The sequence below is a fragment of the Rutilus rutilus genome (assembly GCF_951802725.1).
Source record: "Rutilus rutilus genome assembly, chromosome: 8".
Classification (NCBI taxonomy): Eukaryota; Metazoa; Chordata; class Actinopteri; order Cypriniformes; family Leuciscidae; genus Rutilus; species Rutilus rutilus.
In genome coordinates, this window is record NC_140222.1 from 42,406,592 (window position 1) to 42,429,940 (window position 23,349).

The following is a 23,349-nucleotide window of genomic DNA, read 5'->3' on the forward strand; positions in this document are numbered from 1 at the left end:
CGCCCCCTGAACACGATTTATAGATTATCAAGACAGAATATGCTAATCAATGACTAAAGATAACTACACATCAGCTACATAAATTCATCAACTAACCATTCAGAAATGTCCTGTTGCCTCTACATGTCACTTCTAGAGTCTCTCCATCTTTGTCTGAATCCGGTTTGAACATAAAAGGCTAAAAGTTGTTGAAATTTTCAGTGCATGTGTGTGTGTGAGTGAAAGCTCTTGAAGCTCTGCCCCCTGTGCCGGGAGCAGCAGCTCATTTGCATTTAAAGGAACAAACACAATACGGTGCGTTTTTGCGCATCCTCAAAAAGTGACAACTTTAAAATAATATATAAAAATATCTGTGGGGTATTTTGAGGTAAAACTTCACACACACACACTCTGGGGACATCAGAGACTTATTTTACATCTTATGAAAAGGGCATTATACCACTCGAAAATTATGTTGGCATTAGTGGAATTGCATTAGCATGGTTTAATCATACTTATCCGACCGTTATCAGTTTGTAGCAGTAAATGAAGAGATGTCTTATCGATCACAAGTTCAGTATGGCGTACCACAAGGCTCAGTACTAGGACCGCTGCTGTTCACTCTGTACATGCTACCATTAGGAGATATCATTAGGAACGCAGGACATTAGTTTTCACTGTTATGCTGATGATACTCAGCTCTATATTTCTTCGCGCCCTGACGAAACTTGCCAATTCAAGAAATTAACAGAATGCATAGCTGATATAAAAAATTGGATGACTAGTAATTTCCTACTACTAAATTCTGAAAAAGCAGAGATTCAAATTATTGGACAAAAAACTTCCACGCGTAATAACCTAGAATACTGTCTAACACTTGATGGCTGCTCTGTCAAGTCTTCGTCGTCGGTTAGGAACCTGGGTGTGCTCTTTGATACCAATCTTTCATTTGAAAGTCACGTGTCTAGTATCTGTAAAACTGCATTTTTCCATCTTAAAAATATATCTAAATTACGTCATATGCTCTCATTGACAAATGCGGAACAGTTAGTTCATGCGTTCATGACCTCAAGGCTAGATTATTGTAATGCTCTACTGGGTGGTTGCCCTGCACGCTTAATAAACAAACTACAGCTGGTCCAAAACGCAGCAGCTCGAGTTCTTACCAGAACCAGGAAGTATGACCATATTAGCCCGGTTCTGTCAACACTGCACTGGCTCCCTATTAAACATTGTATACATTTTTAAATATTGCTGATTACTTACAAAGCACTAAATGGTTTAGCTCCGCAGTACTTGAGCGAGCTCTTAACGCATTATAGTCCTTCACGTCTATTGCGATCTCAAAATTCCGGCCAGTTAATAATACCTAGAATATCAATATCGGCTGCTGGCGGTAGATCCTTTTCCTATTTAGAACCAAAACTTTGGAACAGTCTTCCTAACATTGTCTGGGAAGAACTCTGTCAGTTCAAAGCTAGACTAAAGACACATCTCTTTAACCTGGCATAGGTTAGAATAGAACATTTATTTATTCCTATTATTCAAATCAGTTAAATGATTATTAGGCTGCATAGATTAGGTCAGCCGGACCTGGGAACACTTCCTATAACACCCGATGTACTCGTTACATCATAAGAAGAATGGCATCTACGCTAATGTTAGTCTTTCTGCTTATTCCAAGGTTTACTGTAATCAGCCGGATCCAGATCAGATGGAGGACCTGCACCTAGACACGACCACAACGCATCACTGAAGTGTCAGCAGAGATTGTGTCAACTAGACTCTTATCGAAGGCCTCATCGACACGACAGCCATCAGCACTGATCCTCAACAAACTCGTCTCCATACCGGCGCAACTCTGATCTTCAACCAGATGAACTGGACAATATTCTGAATGTTCTGATCCAATCTGACTTCTGACCTGTAATTTTGCCTGGATCATAATCAGGCAAATTCATGTTCACTCATTGGCCAGAGGAGAACTGAGCGACTGAGTCTGGGTTCTCCCAAGGTTTATTTCTCCATCCTGCCACTGATGGAGTTTTGGTTCCTGCCACTGTCGCCTTTTTTGCCTTTTTCACATTTGTTGCCATTGGCTTTTGGCTTGATTAGTTGGGGACATTAAATTTAATTTTCAACACTACTGTTGATCTGCCTGCATTGACCTGAAATGTTTAATTCCTCTCTAGTGCAGGGGCTGTATTCACAAAGAATTTTAAGGCTAAAAGTAGCTCCTAACTGGCGAATTTAGGAGCAACTCCTAAAAATAATGGGCGTGTCTCTCGTAACTTTAGGACTCCTAATTTTTTTGACTAAGAGTAATTCACAAAGCATTTTAGCCCTAAAAGTAGCACCTAAGCCTGGGACAGCTTAAAAGAAGTCGAGAGGACTCCTAACTCACTAAGACCTTCACAAACCGCTTTTTGTGTCATTTCACGTTGCGAGGTTTTGAAATGCGTACGCGGCGGCTACAGGAGCTTCCAATCGCGAGGGAACAATTTTGCATTGTAGGCATAACTAGGGATGCAATAACGGCACCAACAACAACCAAAACTAGGCTACTCATTCATTGCATGTAAACTAATTGTAACGTTTGATTGTGAATCAAATTAAAATGTTCTTCTCTTTGCAAACGTAGGCAGAGGCATATAGTAACAGATTTATTCAATAATGTTGCAAAGATATTGCATCAATCCATATGTTTCATTAGGCTACTAGGCTATTTGTTTTTCCTTACTCTTTATTCATTTAGGCTATTTATTCAGTTATTCATCATCTTCCGTCCTTCGCACTACTTGTGTAGCGCACGCATTCTCAGACCTGTCACCTGTCAATCATCATCGTAGGGGAGGGGTTTGGAATCATTCCCGCGTTACAATCATCAGCCAATCAAGGTGGTCACTTCAGTCAAGCTCGTGCATGAGTAATGACGTCATCCATAGCAACGAAGACTCACTCTTAGTTTAGGAGTTGTCATTTTTCTTTACTAAGAGTAGGTCTGAAAGGCGTTGTGAATAACTTTTAAGAGAAAACTCCTAGCTAAAATCTTTTAGGGCGATTTAGGAGTACTCCTAGTGGTAAGATAAAATGCTTTGTGTAGTGTAGGAAATATAAGCTGACTACGCCACCTCCTTATTTAAGGCAGGAGGAGCCCTCTAGGGGTCACAAAATACAGATTATGGACAACAAATGTAGTTTGTAAAAAAGGTAACAATTTTTATTGTTCCAATAGAACCATCAAATGTTAAAAACTAGTGATAACATTCACAGAAGTTGGAATTAGCTCTCCTCAAGACTGCAAGAGGGTCGGACCTGCTCTTGTGGACCTCCTACCACCTGTAAGAGACAGAAGAAGACAGAAGAAACCCCACAACATACACCGCAAATAAGTAGTAACCTTTAAGTCACTATTTCAGTGCCAAGCTCCAGTACACACCACACAGCAATGTCACACCACCCAAATCACCTACACCGAAGGAGGTTTAGTGTAGATGCAGGTCCGGCCCTGTACAAAGTCTCTGACCACTGGAACACACAAAAGAGGAGAGCAGTACCAAAGAAAACAAAGCAAATAACAAATAACATTAAGATCAAAATCAATATCAAATAACAAACCACAATATAAATCTAAAATATACAAGAAACAGTGGCTGGTCTGCCCCTTTAACAATAAAGAAACATGCATGTTAATACACATCAATGCAGCCCACAATTTAAAACAACAAAACATAACCTACTTTAGCGAAAGTACAACTGCAACACAGTTACCCAATCTCAGCTCTCAATCCCCAAACATGATTGATAAAAGGTACTATAAAACAAGAGAAAAGATTACCACAACATCAAATACATTTGTATATTAATTGACTCAAACTCATAAATGATCGGTCTTAAAGTGTATATACTGCGTTTACCGTTATTCAGCATTCCAACACGGCCATCAGCCCATTGAAGGTACCGCAGCAATAAATGTTTGTCTGCCTCATTTCCCAGACAGAGAATAAAACCTCTTAAATAATCAGCCTAAAAGAAAATAACAAAGATGGAATTGCACCATCAAGGAGCAGTTGGAAACTTCACGCAAACAACCCAAACAACTAAAAACATACCTATGAAAGGGTACAGAGGCTGCACGTTGAGCACAACAAACACACGCCAGAACTGCAGAAAAACCACCTCCTGTTGCTGTAAGAACCCTTTATGCGATCTTAATGATAGAACTAACCACCTACACCTGAAACTGATTGCTGGCCAGTCTCCTCCCACATTCACCCCCCCGAAAAGATGTCGTCGCCTCGACGACAAGGACTAACTTATAGCCAGGGTCTAAAAAGATTAGCTTGGTTTAGACCTGTAAAAGCAGCAGCCCCTACCGCCCCAACATAAAAGCTTGTCACTGCAGATTGCGGCAGATGGTACGGATTTGAATGTTGACCAGCTGTTGGCCTTGAAGTACGTCGAAGGGTCAGCATCTCATCTTGAGGTTGTGGCATCTCCTGCTGACCACTGGCTTGATGAGAATGAGGTTGCAATATCTCTTGCTCCAATCCATCACTGACTGGACTGACATCTCCCTGAGCGTCGGAATCTGCCTCCTGGACACTTTTTTCTCTACCAGGCGTTAACACATGGTATGCCCCTTCTGGAAAGCTGTCGACAGACAGAATAGACTTTTCTTTAGTAGCCCACTCCGAATAATCCTCTTCTTCACTATCGAGTTCACCTTCTTGGGCACCAGCTTGCGGACAGGCCTGGGGTATTACTGGTTCACAGGGCTGATCTTCAAGCCGAGCTGCCCTCATCTCAGTCCTATGTACCCTGCGTGCATTACTAGCACCATCAACTGATGTAACGGTGTACGGAGCACCGGGTTTGTCTGGCACATTGACTACTTTATACAGCACTGGTGACCACACATCTTGGATCTTATGACGGCCTTGATGGCGATGGTCTTTTAAATAAATCAGTTGCCCTTTGCTCAATCCACGATCGTGTACCTGATTGTTGTGATGCTGTTGTCGATATTCTGCTGCTTCTTCAAGATTTTTCCATGCTAAATTACGTGCCAGCTGAAGCCGTTCCTGGTGGTGCTGGACCCACTCTTCCCAGGAGTTAATTACTTCTTGGTCAGCCTCGGAGACATCCATCCCCAAAAGGGAATCAACCGGAAGTTGCGGGGGCACCCCAAACATTAAAGAATACGGTGAATGTCCAGTGGAGCGATGAGTCGTCGTATTATATGCCCAGACCAGCTGAGAGATATACTTGGGCCATGCCCGTTTTTTTTCTGGGGGAAGGGAGCGAAGCAGATCGTGAAGAGTCCGATTGAATCTCTCACACTGCCCATTTCCCTGAGGATGGTATGTTGTGGTCCTAGATTTTTCAATCCCATAGAGGCTACAGAGCTGTCGAATAAGAGCACTCTCAAAGTTTCTCCCCTGATCAGAGTGTATCCTTTTAGGCACTCCAAAACGATAAAACCAGCTCTCAACCAGAGTTTTGGCTACAGTAATGGCGCTTTGATCTTTAGTAGGCACCGCCTGTGTATATTTGGAAAAGACATCAGTCATGACCAACACGTTTTCTCGCCGATCCATACCAGGTTCCAAAAGAGTGAAATCTATTGCAAGAACCTCCAATGGCTGGCTAGCAAGGAGAACACCTTGATATGTCTTCACTCCTGGCTGAACAGCTTTTGAGAGTATGCAACGTTGACAAAGCTGGCAGTACTTCTCTATCTCAACTCCCATTCCTGGCCAGTAGCACCTTTGCCTGATCAGATCAGTAGTCCTTCGCACCCCCTGATGCCCATGCCCATCATGAAGGTTATACAGAACTTCCTGGCGGAGGCAAGAAGGCAAAAGCAACTGAAAAAACTCTTCACCATGAGATGTCATTGCCCGTCTATACAACAGGCCATTTTTCTCAGTTATCCGATCCCATTGACGAAGCAGACACTGAAGATCTCTTGACAGCTGTACCCGTTGTTCTTTAGTTGGTAGTTGCCCCAACCTCCATAATGAGAGAAATGACTTCAACAGGGAATCTGCACCTTGCAGTACCACCAAGTCAGCTCTGGAACGACTGGGAAACACCCCAATCTGTTGCAACATCACATCGGCTCCTGCATTTTGAGTTACATCAAGGAGGCATTGCTCATGCGGGTTAAATCCGTCACCACGATCCTCGCTGACCTGCTCACTGTATTGGCGAGAAAGAGAATCAGCATTGCCATTGACACGACCTGGGCGGTACAGCACAGTAAAATCAAAAGCAGCCAATTGGGCTATCCATCGTTGTTCAGTGGCACCCAACTTAATCGACTGGAAATGGCTGAGAGGATTATTATCAGTATACACAGTGCATTTACTTCCCAGCAAGTACTCTCTGAATTTCTCTGATAAAGCCCACTTAAGTGCCAAGAGCTCCAATTTCATAGAGCTATAATTCTCCATGTTTCTCTCAGACCGTCGCAGCGACCGGCTGGCATAGGCTACTGGCTTCAACCTGCCCTGATTTTCTTGAGACAGGACGGCCCCTAAGCCCTGATGACTCGCATCAACTTCCACAACAAATGGCTTAGTAAAGTCGGCAAAGGCCAGAATAGGGGCACATGTGAGAGTCCTCTTTAATTCTCTGAAACTTTGCTCACACTCATCGGTCCACATGTTAGGCAAAAACGTACCTGGTTTGGCCCTGCCTTTCTTCGCAGTTTTAAGAACATCAGCAACCAGTTGATGGAGGGGGGCAGCTACTTGGGCAAAACCCTTCACAAAGCGACGATAGTAACTACAGAAACCCAGGAAAGACCTGACTTCCGTCACGTCACGGGGCCGCCTCCAATTTGCCACAGCGGATGTTTTTTCTGGATCAGTCGCCACTCCTTCTCTGGAAACACGATGCCCCAGGTACTGCACTTCCTGTTTAAAGAAATGGCATTTACTTAACTTTGCTTTTAGTTCTTTCTTTTTCAGTCGGCTAAGAACCACCTCCAGTCTCTGCAAATGCTGTTCCACAGAAGAAGAGAAGACAATAACGTCATCAAGATACAAAAGGACAGACTGTAAACTCTGGTCACCGAATATTCTTTCCATGAGCCTTTGGAAAGTCCCCGGTGCATTACATAACCCAAATGGCATTCTCTCAAACTCAAAGAGCCCAAAAGGTGTGCAAAAGGCAGTCTTTGCTTTATCTCTTTCAGCCACCGGGACCTGGTTATAACCACTCGCCAGATCTAGGGTAGAAAACCACTGTGCACCTGCCAGGGCATCCAAAGACTCTTCAATACGGGGAAGTGGATAAGCATCCTTCCGTGTCTTGGCGTTCAATTGTCGATAGTCCACACACATTCTTAATTCGCCACTCTTTTTCTGTACCAACACAATAGGTGACGCATAGGGACTACTGCTTTCTCTAATTACCTTACTGTCCAAAAGCTGCTTAATGTGATTTTTTACAGCCTGCCACTGTGTAGGGGGTATTCTCCTATATCTCTGACGCACTGGGGTATTATCAGTAAGCGGTATTTCATGTTCAATCTCATCAGTACACCCTAGGTCACCCTCACTTTTGGCAAAAACCTGTTGGTACTTCTCCAATAGCTCTTTTACTTGTCTACTCTCCGCAGATGTTAACCCTGGCCATTGTAATGCTGAAATAGTCTCTGATACAGGCACATGAGATCCCATAACTGTATGGGCATTCACTACAGTCGCAACCTCTTCACCCTCCCCAACAAAGTTCAACTGCTGTCCTTCAATTCCCTCAACATGATGTAACTTGCCCAGCACCTGTCTTGCATGCACTGTAGCCCCTGTAACTCCTACATTAACTACGGGTACATAAGTCACACCATTTACAACTGTCACTAAAGATGGTGACAGCAACAAACCTGGAGCAAGATCTGAGCCCCCTGGCTCCAACAACATAGGTTTTGGGGCGGTGTAGGGAACCTTTGGGCAAGTAACTTTTACAAATTTTAGGGACCCTGCTGGTATAAAATCTCCTGCCCTTTCAAGCACACGGACCCTACCTTCGCTGGTTACTGGACAAACCTCTAATCTATGGCAATGGCGCAAAGCCTTCTCCCAGCCTGCTTTAGCTTGATCAGCATCTAACGAGCTAAACAATACTTCCCCTTGTTGTGCAAATAACTCTCGATAACATTCTCCAATTACATTCATTCCCAATAATCCTGGTACCGCCTCTTGTTGTGAAGCACCAAGGGGATCTTTTACCACTAAAACCCCCCGACCTGGAATGTTTCTGCCTAACACCTGGACATCCAATTCCAAGTAACCTACATAGGGAATATCTAGCCCATTAGCTGCCTTCAAGGCAAGCCACCCACATGATTGAAGTCTAGGGGCCATCAAAGGTTTAAATGCCTCTTTAAAGAATGACTCTGTAATGGTGGTGACCATAGAACCTGTATCTAACAGACATTTCACTTCTACCCCACCCATTACCACATCAACAATTGGACATTTACCTATAAGAGGTGGTGAATTCTGCATGCTACTAATCACATTATTAATGCTTGTTCTCCCCCCATCTCCCATACCTGAGGGTCCAGTAGCAGTAGGGTTGGCATTTGTCTCAACAGATGGGCTAGTGGCTCGTGGTCTCGGTCCCTGACGACACTGACGAAGAATGTGTCCAGGTTTACGGCAACGCAGGCAAATAGGCAGACCTTCTGCAGTAAACTGATAATTAGAGTTATGAGGACGGGAGGCAGGCTGATCCAACACAGACTGTATTTTAGCTAAACTTTGTAGGATGCTATTAATTTGCAACTGCTGTTTATGAAGTTGCTCTTGTAGAGCAGACAAATCAAACCCCCTCCCAGTCCCCATTGAATTACAGGCCCCCTCAACATTAAAGTCAGCTCCTTGATGGTAAAGCCCTACTCGAGCCTGTCCAAAAGGTCTCTCACCCTCTTCAGCCCATTTAATAGCCTCATGTCGGAGTGCTAAAAAAGAAATTGATGAGTTTTGTCTCACAATACTCTTTAATTCTCTGCGCAATGCCACATCACGCACATGTTCGACAAATTGGTCTCTAACCAAAATATCTGGATCTATTAGCTTATTTGGATAAGAACGCTGGATATCCCCAATTAAAGCCCACAGAGAGTGAGAAAACTCTTTTAATGACTCATTATCTTTCTGTTTTCGTTCAAAAAACTGTTTTTGGAGACCAACAAAGGAAGAGGAGGAACCGTACAATTCTTTTAAAATGTGTAAAACAACCTCAGGGTTTTCCCGATCTGTCAAAGAGCGAAACCTAATTTCTGCTTTTGCTTCCCCTTCCAAATGATCATAAAGGAAGAGGGCCTTCTCTCTATTAGTAATACACCTATCCCGAAGACATGCTTCAACATTCTCGATCCAATCATAAACCGATAAATCAGTTTTGGATTTAGAGCCAGAAAAATAAGGACACTTCCTCTCCCGCTGAATATAAACAAACCTTTCAGATGTTGCTTGACTAGGGAGACTTGAGGCAATATTAGAAACCTCAGGTGGTCCACTAGAACTACTTGCAGCTGAACTGGCACCCCCTCCTTGATGAACCTGTGCATTAGCTACTCGCAACCTTTGTACCTCCTCACGTAGAGCAAGAAGTTCCTCCTGTTCCCCTTCAAAACTCATATTTACAACAAGATAAAATTACTGCACAACATATAACAAAATAATGAGAAAAAAAAAAAAAAAAGGAAGAAAAAAAATTTGGCAAGTTATTTGTAGTCACTGGCCTCTAGGTCCCCGCTTGGCATCTCCGGGCAGTCGCTCCTCTTGTTATCCTGTCCCAGCCACTGTTTCTATTTTAACAATCATACAATAAATAACAGTTAAGATTACATTAAGTCCCTGCCGACTTACGCCAAAAATGTAGTGTAGGAAATATAAGCTGACTACGCCACCTCCTTATTTAAGGCAGGAGGAGCCCTCTAGGGGTCACAAAATACAGATTATGGACAACAAATGTAGTTTGTAAAAAAGGTAACAATTTTTATTGTTCCAATAGAACCATCAAATGTTAAAAACTAGTGATAACATTCACAGAAGTTGGAATTAGCTCTCCTCAAGACTGCAAGAGGGTCGGACCTGCTCTTGTGGACCTCCTACCACCTGTAAGAGACAGAAGAAGACAGAAGAAACCCCACAACATACACCGCAAATAAGTAGTAACCTTTAAGTCACTATTTCAGTGCCAAGCTCCAGTACACACCACACAGCAATGTCACACCACCCAAATCACCTACACCGAAGGAGGTTTAGTGTAGATGCAGGTCCGGCCCTGTACAAAGTCTCTGACCACTGGAACACACAAAAGAGGAGAGCAGTACCAAAGAAAACAAAGCAAATAACAAATAACATTAAGATCAAAATCAATATCAAATAACAAACCACAATATAAATCTAAAATATACAAGAAACAGTGGCTGGTCTGCCCCTTTAACAATAAAGAAACATGCATGTTAATACACATCAATGCAGCCCACAATTTAAAACAACAAAACATAACCTACTTTAGCGAAAGTACAACTGCAACACAGTTACCCAATCTCAGCTCTCAATCCCCAAACATGATTGATAAAAGGTACTATAAAACAAGAGAAAAGATTACCACAACATCAAATACATTTGTATATTAATTGACTCAAACTCATAAATGATCGGTCTTAAAGTGTATATACTGCGTTTACCGTTATTCAGCATTCCAACACGGCCATCAGCCCATTGAAGGTACCGCAGCAATAAATGTTTGTCTGCCTCATTTCCCAGACAGAGAATAAAACCTCTTAAATAATCAGCCTAAAAGAAAATAACAAAGATGGAATTGCACCATCAAGGAGCAGTTGGAAACTTCACGCAAACAACCCAAACAACTAAAAACATACCTATGAAAGGGTACAGAGGCTGCACGTTGAGCACAACAAACACACGCCAGAACTGCAGAAAAACCACCTCCTGTTGCTGTAAGAACCCTTTATGCGATCTTAATGATAGAACTAACCACCTACACCTGAAACTGATTGCTGGCCAGTCTCCTCCCACATTTGTGAATACGGCCCCAGGTTTCTAATTTTAATGGCTCAAATAAATCAATCAAATTTTTTCTTTCTTTTTTGTTTAAGATGTTTCTCCCCCTGTTTCCTCTCCTGCCCCTCCTAGTTGTCCATCGTTGCGACAGACTGTCCGCCATTTCGTGAACGCTGTAACACGAGGTGATTGTGAAATGCGTTTAATTCGATTCAAATTGACTCCATTTACAAGGTTATAGTGTTCATTATGAATTTACTTTAAAATTGTGTTTGGTTTATTAAGTTATGTATACATATAAAGATCGGATGCACTTTCTCAGTCAAATGTTTCAGACATAACGTTAACTTATATTCAGCTGATGTAATACTGTGTTATTTCCTGCCGCTGCAGAAAGAAAAATGAATGTTAAATATGTATGGTTTACATATGTTTATAAGGATCTTATGCATAACATGTTCAGTCAACATAATTGTTACATGCATAAAATATTCTTTTGACTCATTTGAGTCTGTACAAAATGTATTGCCAAGACAGCACACCTTGATCAAGCTAAAACACTACTATCAAGTCACTAACTATCCCTATAGCTTTAATGCTTTGAATCTTTTCCACCTGTGCATTTACATATGCCCCTATAATCACCATGTATTTTACAGGTAACAAACCAAAGGAAGAAGGCTGCAGCATTGCTGTGTCAACTGTGGTAAATAGCCTACAGGAACATCCTTCATGAAGATAGCTATGTGCGGCAAGCTTAAAATTCAAGATTACCTTTCTCAATTTGCATGGGTAATTTATCTATATTTGTGTAATTGACAAGTTATGTTTAATTCCCTGTAAAGTAGCAATACAAATGTTCTCTATTTTTAATCACTTTAAGCCCAGTGTCAGTGAAGATGGCGTGGTCAGTGCAATCCTGGTGTTTGTGGGAAATAGAAGGAACCTTGCCCAGCACTACGACGTGACCCTGATGACTGAGGTCATTCATCACACATTCATCAACAGTTAGCAGTCAAAAGTTTACGTACGCTTTGCAGAATAAACTGCTTCATCAGGGTAATGCTAAATAAAAAGAGAACATATACATTTTTGTGATCCCTCTTATTGCTAAAATTATTAACATTTTGCAGATACTGCAAGGTGTATATAAACTTTAAAGCACAACTGTATATCTATCAATTTCATTCATTTGAGCCAAATATAATAATGGACTGGATCTGGTTTATAAACAAATGTTTTCCTTTTTTTTTTGCCTCTTTGGAACATTTCCATTCACATTTACTTCTGGGACATTGACATAAACAGCACTTTCCAACAACTTCAAAAAAATTGGTGACATGATTTTGGTTTTCTTGTTTTTGTGCCTTTTGGATTTCTTCAGTTTTTGTTTTGTTTTTAGACAAACTTATATTCACTGTAATGCTGGAGTAAGCATTTTGTCCTGTTTAATGTTGGTGCTGTGTAAAGTGTGCTATGTTAATATTAGTTTATGTATTAGCCAACATGATCTAACAATGAGCTTCTTTTTTTTTTTTTACAGTATTTATTAATCTTTGTTAATATTAGTTCATTCAAATGTAGTTTAAGTTAGTTAATACAATTTATAGTCATTGTTCATGTGAGTTCACAGTGCATTAACTAATTTTAATACACAACTTTTGAATATAATAATGCATTATTAAATGTTGAAATTAACACGAACTAAGACTAATAAATGCTTGAAGTATTATTCATTCTTAGTTCATGTGAACTGAAGTAATTAACTAATAATACCTTTTGTAAAGCATTACCCTTTTGAATCTTAGTGTTGTACATGGAATGATACTTTTCTTCACATTTTGTTTGTATTAATTCATGGGTTGTGTGTTTGAGGTACTGTGTGTTTGCTTCTAAAACGATGTGTGTACTGGTAATCCCTATGTTATGGGGACCAAATTACCCCAAAAGTATAGTAATACCAGTAAATTACATGCAAACAATCTTATAAATCCATGCAGAATAATGTTTTCTGAAAATGTGAAAATGCTAAATGCTTTCTGTGATGGATAGGTTTAGGTACCTTTGTATGAGGGAGAAAATGATTGTGCATAATAAGCATCATTGTCCTCCAGACTCTTTATAAATGAGTTAAAGGGATAGTTCACTTTAAAATGAAAATTCTGTCATCATACTCGCCCTCAAACGTTGTTTCAAACCTGTATGAATTTATTTCTTCTGCTGAACACAAAGGAAGGTATTTTAAAAAATGGCTGTAACCAAACAGTTAACTGGTCCCATTGACTTCCATAGTATTTTTTTTTTCCTACTATGGACGTTAATGGGACCAGTTAACTGGTTCGTTACTGACATTCTTCGAAATCAGCAGAAGAAATAAATTCATACAGGTTTGAAACAACTTGAGGGCGAGTATGATGACAGAATTTTCATTTTAAAGTGAACTATCCCTTTAAGGTGTTGTAACTGTTTATGTATAGTGTTTCTTTGGGGGTATTTTGTGCATCAACAGAAAGGTTTTTATGTATTTATTTTAGAGATTTTGTCAGTAAATGTACATAGAGGGTTTTAAATTGAATTTGTGTTGATTGTAACTAGGTTAAGTTTTTTTTTTTTTTTTTTTTGAAATAAATTGCAACTTTATTATTAATTTTTTTAATTACAAATGTATTTAATTATATAATAGTGTACATGTATATTACATTAAAGTATATTTTAGTCCACATTAATTGCTTGTCAGTATATTTGGAAGTACACTTTTATCATATTTCAAAGTTCAAATAAAAATGTATTAAAGTCCCACTTAAGTTGTTCCAAAAAAAGCACTCTTAATTTCAACTAATTTCATTTAATTTTAGCTTAATCTGTCATACATTTGAAATCAATTACATGCAATAAGTTTGTCGAAAACATTACACTTAATTCACATTTAAGTGTATTGTTAACTGACATTAAAGTATATTTTAGTTCACATGAATTGCTTGTCAGTTCATTAAACTACACTTTAACTATATTTTAAATACACTGAAAGTACTTATTAAATATGTATTAAAGTCCCATTTATGTTTAAAAAAAAAGCATTCAAAAGTTCAACTAATTGCATTTAATATGAACTTAATTTGTGATACATTTGAAATTAAATACAAATAAAATGCACTTAGGCGGTGAAAACATTACATTTAATTCACACTTAAGTGTATTGTTAACTGACATTAAAGTACATGTTAGTTCACATTAATTGCTTGTCAGTGCATTGAGCAGTGCACTTTAAATCAATTTTAAAGACACTAGAAGCAATTATGAAAGTAAATATAAAGTTGTATTTAAGTCCCACTTAAGTGGTACCAAAAAATCACTCTTAATGACAACTTATTGCATTTTATTTCAACTTAATATGTGATATATTTCAAATCAATTATACTTAATGTGCATTCAGACCGGTGAAAACATTGCATTTGAGTTACACTTAAGTGTATACATTTAAAGTATATTATTTGTATAATAAGTACACTTTATAAAAGTACACTAAAGTGCTTTTTTTTTTCACAAGGGTTACCGGGGGGCCAAATCCTTGTGCTCTGCTTAACAATGGTAAGATATCGGCCAAATCTTGCTCTCAGAAGTCGTCCGTTTGTAACCTCATGCTCACAGACCCCCATTAGACGCCCCAAAAGATCCTCACACAGAAACGTGCGGCTCCGCCCTTCCCTCTGGCAATCTTTACAGAAGCCAAGGCAAGGGCAATACTATCTGCAGCCAATACTAACTCTGATAGAAAGTCAGCAAATTCTTTGATAAAGTCTGTATGGTGCCCTGGTGGCCTGTATACAGTAGCCAGCACAAATCTCAAACGTGATTTGTCATTTACACTATATATTTTTACATTAAGTACTAACACTTCAAAAGAAGTATATTTAAAACTAGATTTCTTAGTGATTTTGAAAATATTACTATAAATTACAGCAACTCCTCCCCCTTTGCCTTTCAGACGAGGTTCATGTTTATAACAGTAATCTTGCGGGGTGGACTCATTTAAAGTAATATAATTGTCTGGTTTTAGCCAGGTTTCTGTCAAACACAGCACATCTAGATTATAGTCAGTAATCATATCATTAACAACGAGTGCTTTTGGAGTAAGGGATCGAATATTCAGCAACCCGAGCTTTATCATTTGCTCATCTGTATTATAGCTGTTTTTTATTTGTTGAACATCAATTAAATTTTTACCTTTAGATGGGTTTGGACGTTTTTTGGATTTCCAAATTCGGGGAACAGACACAGTCTCTATATGATGATATCTAGGTGAAAGAGGCTCTATGTGATGGGATTTATCTGACCTTGGTGACGCGAGGCCGCTAGCAGACGGTCAGTTAAGCCAGTCTGTCTGCTTCCTGACCTGGTGCCCAATTTGTCATTTTTTATTTCTAAGACTATGAGCCAAATTACTAGACTATCATTCGGACGGGGTCCACTACAACAGGCTTGTACTAACAGTGAATGAAAGCAGATGACAAATACGTTATAACCATTATTAAACTAAACCTGTTAACCTTAACACAAGAAGGCTCAATCATTGGTTGACCTTTGTGTACAAATCTGGACACACTCCTTCATAATTAACTACACTCTTAGCACCAGTAGATCTGAATACAATCTAAGATCATGTAGATACACACTGTATGATGTTCCACAAACTAAAACAAAGTTTGGCAAAACTGCTTTTAGTTACAGTGCTCCAACTTCATGGAATGAGTTGCAAAATCAGCTAAAACTGCAGGTTTTTATTTCACATACTGAATTCAAGTCAGCACATACACTTGCACAGACAATCCATCGCAACAATCCATCAGGGACGCTGGAAGGACATCATCTCTCTTCTCCTTGAGGGTTTTTAAACCAGCCATGATCTAAAATGGCATCTAAGGTGATCTGTGACCCTCTGCCATCAAGTTTCTTAAGAAGATCCAGGCATTCTGTCAAAGTTTTCAGAAGACAGTTGATTAGTCACGTTTGAATTTATAGACACTCATAAACAGATTTTGAGAAATGTAGTTCATGTAAGGTCATGTTAGCATTTCTTGCTGTTACTATGATATTTTCTGGATGCCCATGAACATTTATTCATTGCTAAACATTCATTGTCAATCCGCTGTGTTTTACACTTTGCTCATCATTGACAATAATAATAATTTTAATTGTCTAATAATTTTACTGAGCTCTATATGTTTTTTAAGCAATGTTATTTCCATTTCGTTCTTGTTGTTGGTCTCACCTTTGGACATAGGTGACCTTTGGGGAAACCAAAGGCTTATTCTTGTGATCAGCTGATCCAGCAGTTTGTATATGTCCTTAGTCGCGTTGCACTCAGCAAACTCTCTGGCCTCTGTGTATAATCTGGGGTCTTCGAAGAACAGTGTGTCTTCGAAGTCCGTCAGCTTGACTTTCAGGGTGTATGGATTGATGAGAACGTTCTTCATGTGTGTTCTTTGATAAACACCATGATCTATGCAGTGCTGCAGCGCCACAACAAGCTGCCAAACGATGTGTTTCACTGTGGATTCCTTCAGGGAACCTCGGTTTCGGTGGTGGAACTCAAACAAGGTAATGCTGCTATGTGAATATTCCAGAACCAGGACGTCTTGATCTTTCAGTATATACATGTCATGTAACTGTAGGATATGTGTGCTAGCTGGAGGCTTTTGTAGCATCAACATTGCAGCTGCCTCTCGACTCATAGGTATGGGAAACGCAGGCTAAAGAAAAGAGATAGACAGAAGGTTAGGAGACTCCTAACTAATCTCTAATCTCATAACTGAAGGCCGGGATACTTCATTTTCCATCTCGTGAGCTTTTCAAAGTAAACCCTTGGGCTGCCCTGACTAAAGAGTAGTCATTCATTCAAGCCAGTAGTTGATTAATCGCATGTTTATATTAATTTAATTACTTAAAGGTGCATTGCGCAACTTTTCATGTTAAAAATACCCGTTTTATAACCCATACATGCTTAAACAATTGCCTGATGGGCTGAATGAGCCCTTCTCTGATCACTGCGATTGCCTCTATAATCCTGTACAGTAAAATAAATAAGAGGGATTCGGGTCGGAATCTGAGACTGGGCGTGACGTCATGCGCGTTCACGGCACGCTCATATGTCTGGCAGGTTTGTGTATGCGCCGACGCCGCCATTCTCCGTAGAAAATGGATTCTAAGAGACCGGCTTGTAGTTCATTTCAAACACCAACGCAAACTCCACGTAAGATAAAAAAAAAAAGAGAACTTTTGTCTAGTGCAACCAAAAGGTCCAAATTGGAGTCAGACAGGCGTCGGGGTAAGACGAGAGTAAACATAGGGAAGGCTTTCAACAAATGGAGAGATCTCCGGTCTGCTCTAGGGCTCAAACGGGATCCTCAGTTGGCTTTTTTCTTGATAAAAAGGTAAGATATATCCCATTCTCTAATGTCTGATACGGCCAATAATGACAATAAATGACGATCCATAAAATGTGTAATGCTTTAGCGTAAGCTAGATAAATGTACAATCGGAATAGGTTTTACTAACTTACCATTGTCAGTGATCAGGTTCAGAATGATTGTGATATAAAATGCTGATATATAAGTTAGATACTTAGACACAAATTTTGAGCAAATTACTGCTTAATTACGATGTATTGCTATTGGAATATGCTACTTAGCTGATCAATAAAACAGGCTAAACCCCCGCAAATCTTCGGCGGATTAGCCTGTTTGGCTTTTATGGTAACGTCATAGTGCCACTTGATTGTTTATTACCTTGAGACATTTGGGTGTACTTTGTTGACCGACTGTGTATGGTATGGTATCATGATTACTATTTTGAGCTTTTACAAAGTAATAACTTATATTGTTCATGAACGTGTTTCCATAATAATAGTCATAAGTGGATACAGTAAACACATAACACAGTTCAACATGGAGATAGATGGGAATAAAAAACGAAGTTTTCTACTACCCCCATTTTTTCCCTCACACATAAGTGTGTTATTTACTCAATTGCCTTTACTTTCACATATTTTAAATTACTTGCAGATTTAAAACTTTATTACCTCTGAAGACATTATGATTGTAAACAAAAGATTTGTGCGGCTGATGCTCCTTGGGTTATGACCAGCTCGTGCTCGTGCAAGCGTGCGTGTGCGTGTGCGTGTGGTCCGTGAGCGTGCACACCTCTGGTTGCAGTTTCGCTTGCCGCCAGAGGGGGCGTAGTTCTGCGAAAACTCAGACTCTTGCGCAATGCACCTTTAAACAAACACACACAAATTTCCTTGTTTTAATATTTTTAACTTTTTTTTGTATTAAACCTAACATCATAAAGTATGATTTTTTTTTTTTACTTTGAGGAATGATGAAGCTATAATTGACTCTTAGAAGCATGTAAAACAGCTCCTTGAAAAAAATGAAATGTAATATTGTAGTTATAAACAAAGGTTTATTTTAGTTCAGATTAACATTTGAGGGCAGTAATTTTATTTATGTCAAAAAAATAAAACCAACGTAATGTAACTTGAAAGCATTATAGCCTACTATTCCTGCCAAACTTCCATGGTTACAGTTAGTGTTACTACAGTAAATCCATGGTGAATGTTGCTGATCTGTGGACACTGGATTGTTCATTCATGGCACAATGTTTCCACGTCAGCGCTGTTTGATCCGTTAATAACAGAGAAATATGAATGCTTCTCACTAGATCTCGCAGCGATGTTATTACTTCAGTTGGGATCTCTTAGCGCCGTGTAGTAACAGTGTCGCTTGATCAAGATTGGCTCGCGCTGCACTGGTCCAAACTGATAAACGGCCCGTGAAGCACATAATTACAGCACCTGCTTTCTGGTCAGTTAGCCTAAGCCTACAGTACCTGCTTTTTTTGTGGAAACCAAATCTTTTGATTGTGAGAGAGCCATGTGTTAAAAGTCAGATGGCACTTAAGCTACTTTATGATTTGCCCTATGTCTGAACAAAAGAAATTAAAGTTAACTATCTATACCATATTGAATTGCATAGCATCATATTTTTGCAATGCGTTGAATCGAAATCGAATCGCACCGGATCGTAATAATAGTGAATCGTATTGCATTGCATCGGTAGCTGGCAGCTGCTTATCTGTATCATTAATGTATTGTATCGTTGGCTATGCATCGAGATGCGCATCGTATCGGCCTCAGTTATGGAGATGCACATCCCTAATACCTACATAGGAAAAGTAACTACATTTACATACTGTGAATCGTTTTTTTAATTTATCGAGAATCGTTTTTGAATCGAAAATCGCAATTGTATCGAATTATGACATGTTCTTAATCTTACACCCCTAATATAAACATACATATAGTACTTTGGAGACCAATTGTGTTGAAATAACATTGAGACAAAGGAGGTAGAGGACGAATACTCACTTCTCTTGGTAGCTGTTCTGATGAATGACGGATCCTGGCCACAGAAAGATAAAAGAGAGGTAAAAGGGGGGAATAAATTCATTCGTTTTGTCTGGTATCTAAAACTTATGTCTGATAGAAAAATGTGCATCACCAAAAGAAGGAACATGTAGATTAACACAGTGGATCTGTCCAAACGGTAATCGTTTTAATAACGTTGTCATCTGAACAAAGAAAGAACTCTTCCGTTTTTAGTACATTGTTGTTGTGTAAAAGTTCCTTAAGTTTGTGTGTTCTTGACGTCTTTTCTTTTAACCCTGCAGGTAGTTACATTAACGCATCTATTAATAAAAGTTTTACCTATGGAACTTCGGTATGATGAAAATGTGTGTAATATAGCAAACCCAAACAAATGTTAAATGGAACTCTTCCACCATATCTAGTTTTAAAATGAATCACAGGAACTTGCCATCCTAGGTCACATTACCATAAATATAATATAAAATTACTATAAGATAAAATTACTTCAGTTAATTTACCATCGCATGCATGTCCCCCTTTGCTAACCCTTTTGTGGAAGGGCTCTTTGTGAAGGGATTTAGATGTTTGCTTGGAACACCCCTTTAATTGTACATTTATTAAATCACATGTAAGGTTTATAAATAATACTAGGTAAAGGAGAGCAAACTGATTCCCCCTTCATTTTATCTACCTTATGCCGACCGAAAGGTATATGATTTTCTTTCTTCAGATGAAAACACATATTTCAGAAAAAATAAACTAGACCTTTAGAAATATTATCCATCTCTTGTGTTTGTGTCAAATAATGCAAGTGAATAGACACCAAAATGCTGAAGGTCGAAAAGTCCAAGAGCATTGCTCACATGATAAGTGCAGAAAACATCTTGTGTGAACAACACAGCAAGCTGTGAGTAGGCTGTATGAAGTTTCTGGCATATGCACTTGCATTATATTGGCTTAGAATAATGGATAATTAAAAAATATATATTTGTGGAAAGAAAGTCAGATATACATCTGGAATGGCACGAGTGAAGAAAAAAAAGAGATCATTTTTTTAATTTCGGAGTGCATTGTGCCTTTAAAATTGACTGCGGATTTAGATACTGGGTAACACTTTATTTCGATAGTCCACTTTAGACATTCTACTAACTATAAGTAACTTTGCAACTACATGTCAACTATCTGTCATTAGAGTATTAGTAGACTGTCTGCTTAATATTTGCTAACACTCTGTTTTGTTGGTCCCCTAACAGACATTCTACTGACTATTAGTTACTTGGCAACTACAAGTCAACTTATTCTCCTAACCCGAATCCTAACATCTAAACTTAACCTACCAGTCTATTGACTGTCTACTACAGCCTACTAATACTCTAATGAGAGTTAAGTTGACATGTAGTTGAAAAGTTATAGTTAGTAAAATTTCTAAAGTGGACTATAGAAATAAAGTGTAACCAGATACTGCAGTGGATACTTACTAGTGATGGACTTGTTTCTCTGTTGGTGCCTATTCTGCTCCGTAAGTCCAATGCTTGATCTAAAAATATATATTTTTTTAAAAAAGTGTGTTAATAGGATTATTGATCGGGTAACATAGGACAATTTTTTTAATGTTCCATAAGTGTTATATATCTGGAGAACCCTTACTAAAAATTAACACTGTTTTGCGACACTAACCAAATGGTAATAAATTATTGTAATACGTAAAATAGGAAAGAGGCCACACTATGCATAAACTTTTATTTGCAAAAACACGTTTCGGCGTGTGCCTTCATCAGTTTGCACGCGCCGAAACGCATTTTTGCAAATATAAGTTTATGCATAGTGTGGCCTCTTTCCTATTTTACGTATTACAATTATCCAGGCCAGCACTCTAAAACTTTATTAATATATGCAGTGAAGCCTGCTCCTATACTCACTTAATAAATTATTGTATTAAATCCACCATAAAAACATGGTTTCTACACTATAATAAATAAAACATGGTTAATTTAGCAAATGTCCTTAAATGATTAGTTCACCTCAAAGTTGAAAATTGTGTCATCATTTACTCACCCTCAAGTTGATTTAAACCTGTATGAATTTCTTTCTTCTGCTGAACACAAAGAAAGATATTTTGAAGAATGTCGGTAGACAGACAGACTTGGGTCCCATTGACTTCCATAGTAGGAAAAAAAAAATACTATGGAAGTCAATGGGACCCAAGTTACAGACATTCTTCAAAATATCTTTCTTTGTGTTCAGCAGAAGAAAGAAAGAAAGAAAGAAATTCATACAGATTTGAAACAACTTGAGGGTGAGTAAATGATGACACAATTTTTAACTTTGAGGTGAACTAATCCTTTAAAAGAACAGCTCATCCAAAAAAAAAAAAAAAAAAATATATAGAGTTAGCTTACTCACCCTCATGTTGAAATTTTATGAGATTCTTATGTAGGCCTAGAACCATAATTAAGATATCTTGAAAAATGCCTTTTATTTTTGTCATACAATGAATATAGGCCTAGTTGTTTTATTCCCAAAATTCTTGTGTTTCACAAAAGTAAGTTATAGAGGTTTGAAAAAAATACTTTCATTTTGAAAGACATTTATTTTTGGGTCAGCTAGGCCTGTAAACTCAAGAAGATAAAGCTTGTCTGGAGGGTTTGAACCAGTGCATTTGAGCAGAGTTTACATGTTCTGTCTCTATTTCACGTGTATTTTATGACAATACTCACCGCATCTGAACATCGTGTGGCTGGATAATATTTATTCCCAAAATGCCTGGACCATGAAGGAAACACACACATACACATCAATATTAGTTCTTTGTTTTACTTACTAACGGAGACATTTGCAAAAGCTTGCAAAATTGACTCACCAGCTCCAAAACATATTATTACGACTCGTTAATTTAACTGATCGGTTAGCCATCCCGCGATCAACAATAGATTCAAAAGCCTAGTTTGCAGATTCTTATAGTAAGACTGTGACTGTCTAAAGATACAATATTCTCAGTTCACTCGTTGTAAAGCATTTATTTTTTATCATAAAGTTAGACAAGTTAACGTTACACATCCTAGCAGCACATAACATTAATACATTGGGAATACCGTATGCACTAATAATATTGCTCTAATCGCGTTTAGATTCTCAATTTAATACACTATATCTTGATGTAGCAGAATTTGTATAAAATAAAGTTATTTACCTTCCGTAGATTGCAATATGTCCGTTGTTAAAATTCTTTGTCCATTTCCTTGTTTGTTCTTCATTTACACCCAGCAACTCGCTCAAAATAAACATTTAGCAGTCCGATGTAAAATAATCCATGTTTTAAACGATGTAAAACCCACAGAATAGGCTAATATTGAAGATCCCGCGCAGCAGCAAACACCGACTCGCTCAACTGACGTTTATTCAAACTTGACTCAAGGCGCGCTTAGTTGTCATTGGCTAGATTCCTGGATGACAGTCAGAATAAGCAGAGAATAACCAATCATGCTCAAAACAGCTAGGAGAGACAGCCAATAGTGTGGCAACATTGCAATTACAGGAAAATATGAATATATATAAATGTGCTATTTATTTGGTTGTATTTGTAGGCTGGCTGTATATTTAATCAATTGGTTAAATTGTTTTTTCATTGCAGTGCATGATTAAAAATTAAACATTAAAAATTAAAGATTAAAAATACTGTAAGAACTTACAGTAACTGACCATATATAATATGTATTTACCACTGTTCTTATAAAGCGCAATTTAATAGAGCAAACAGTGTATTAAACAGAGCAAACACTGCATATATTCATATACAATTCTGTATCTATATGAAAATCTAATGAATTGGTATCATGGTGGTGACAGTTACATTCATGTGACCCATAATGACCCTTTTACACTTTCACAAATTCT

At 38.6% G+C, this 23,349-nt stretch overlaps 2 protein-coding genes across 6 annotated transcripts; both read right to left on the reverse strand.

The window, feature by feature from the left end:
• Positions 1–3,146: 3,146 nt before the first annotated feature.
• Positions 3,147–11,037, reverse strand: LOC311296289 (uncharacterized protein). 5 transcript variants are annotated; one of them, XR_014628551.1, is made up of 6 exons: positions 10,889–11,037; positions 10,694–10,802; positions 10,517–10,590; positions 8,546–10,440; positions 3,897–4,005; positions 3,147–3,793 (listed from the first exon to the last, which is right to left on the reverse strand). XR_014628551.1 is itself a non-coding variant. In XM_084417994.1 (6 exons), the coding sequence occupies exons 2-5, from the start codon at positions 9,633–9,635 to the stop codon at positions 3,747–3,749; spliced, it is 480 nt and encodes a 159-aa protein (XP_084274120.1). In that variant the 5' UTR covers positions 9,636–10,590; positions 10,694–11,037; the 3' UTR covers positions 3,147–3,643; positions 3,720–3,746. The 5 variants fall into 5 exon arrangements, 2 of the variants coding, with proteins under 2 accessions (XP_084274120.1, XP_084274119.1); XM_084417994.1 differs by having other exon boundaries at positions 3,147–3,643; positions 3,720–3,793; positions 8,546–8,687; positions 9,454–10,590; positions 10,694–11,037; XR_014628552.1 differs by having other exon boundaries at positions 8,546–10,590.
• Positions 11,038–15,789: 4,752 nt separating this feature from the next.
• LOC311294898 (serine/threonine-protein kinase pim-3-like) lies at positions 15,790–22,867 on the reverse strand. The gene is made up of 7 exons (XM_084415961.1): positions 22,646–22,867; positions 22,173–22,218; positions 20,934–20,992; positions 19,456–19,489; positions 18,109–18,301; positions 16,300–16,780; positions 15,790–16,000 (listed from the first exon to the last, which is right to left on the reverse strand). Exons 1-7 carry the CDS (start codon positions 22,707–22,709, stop codon positions 15,894–15,896), a joined length of 984 nt encoding a protein of 327 aa, XP_084272087.1. The 5' UTR covers positions 22,710–22,867; the 3' UTR covers positions 15,790–15,893.
• Positions 22,868–23,349: the final 482 nt, after the last annotated feature.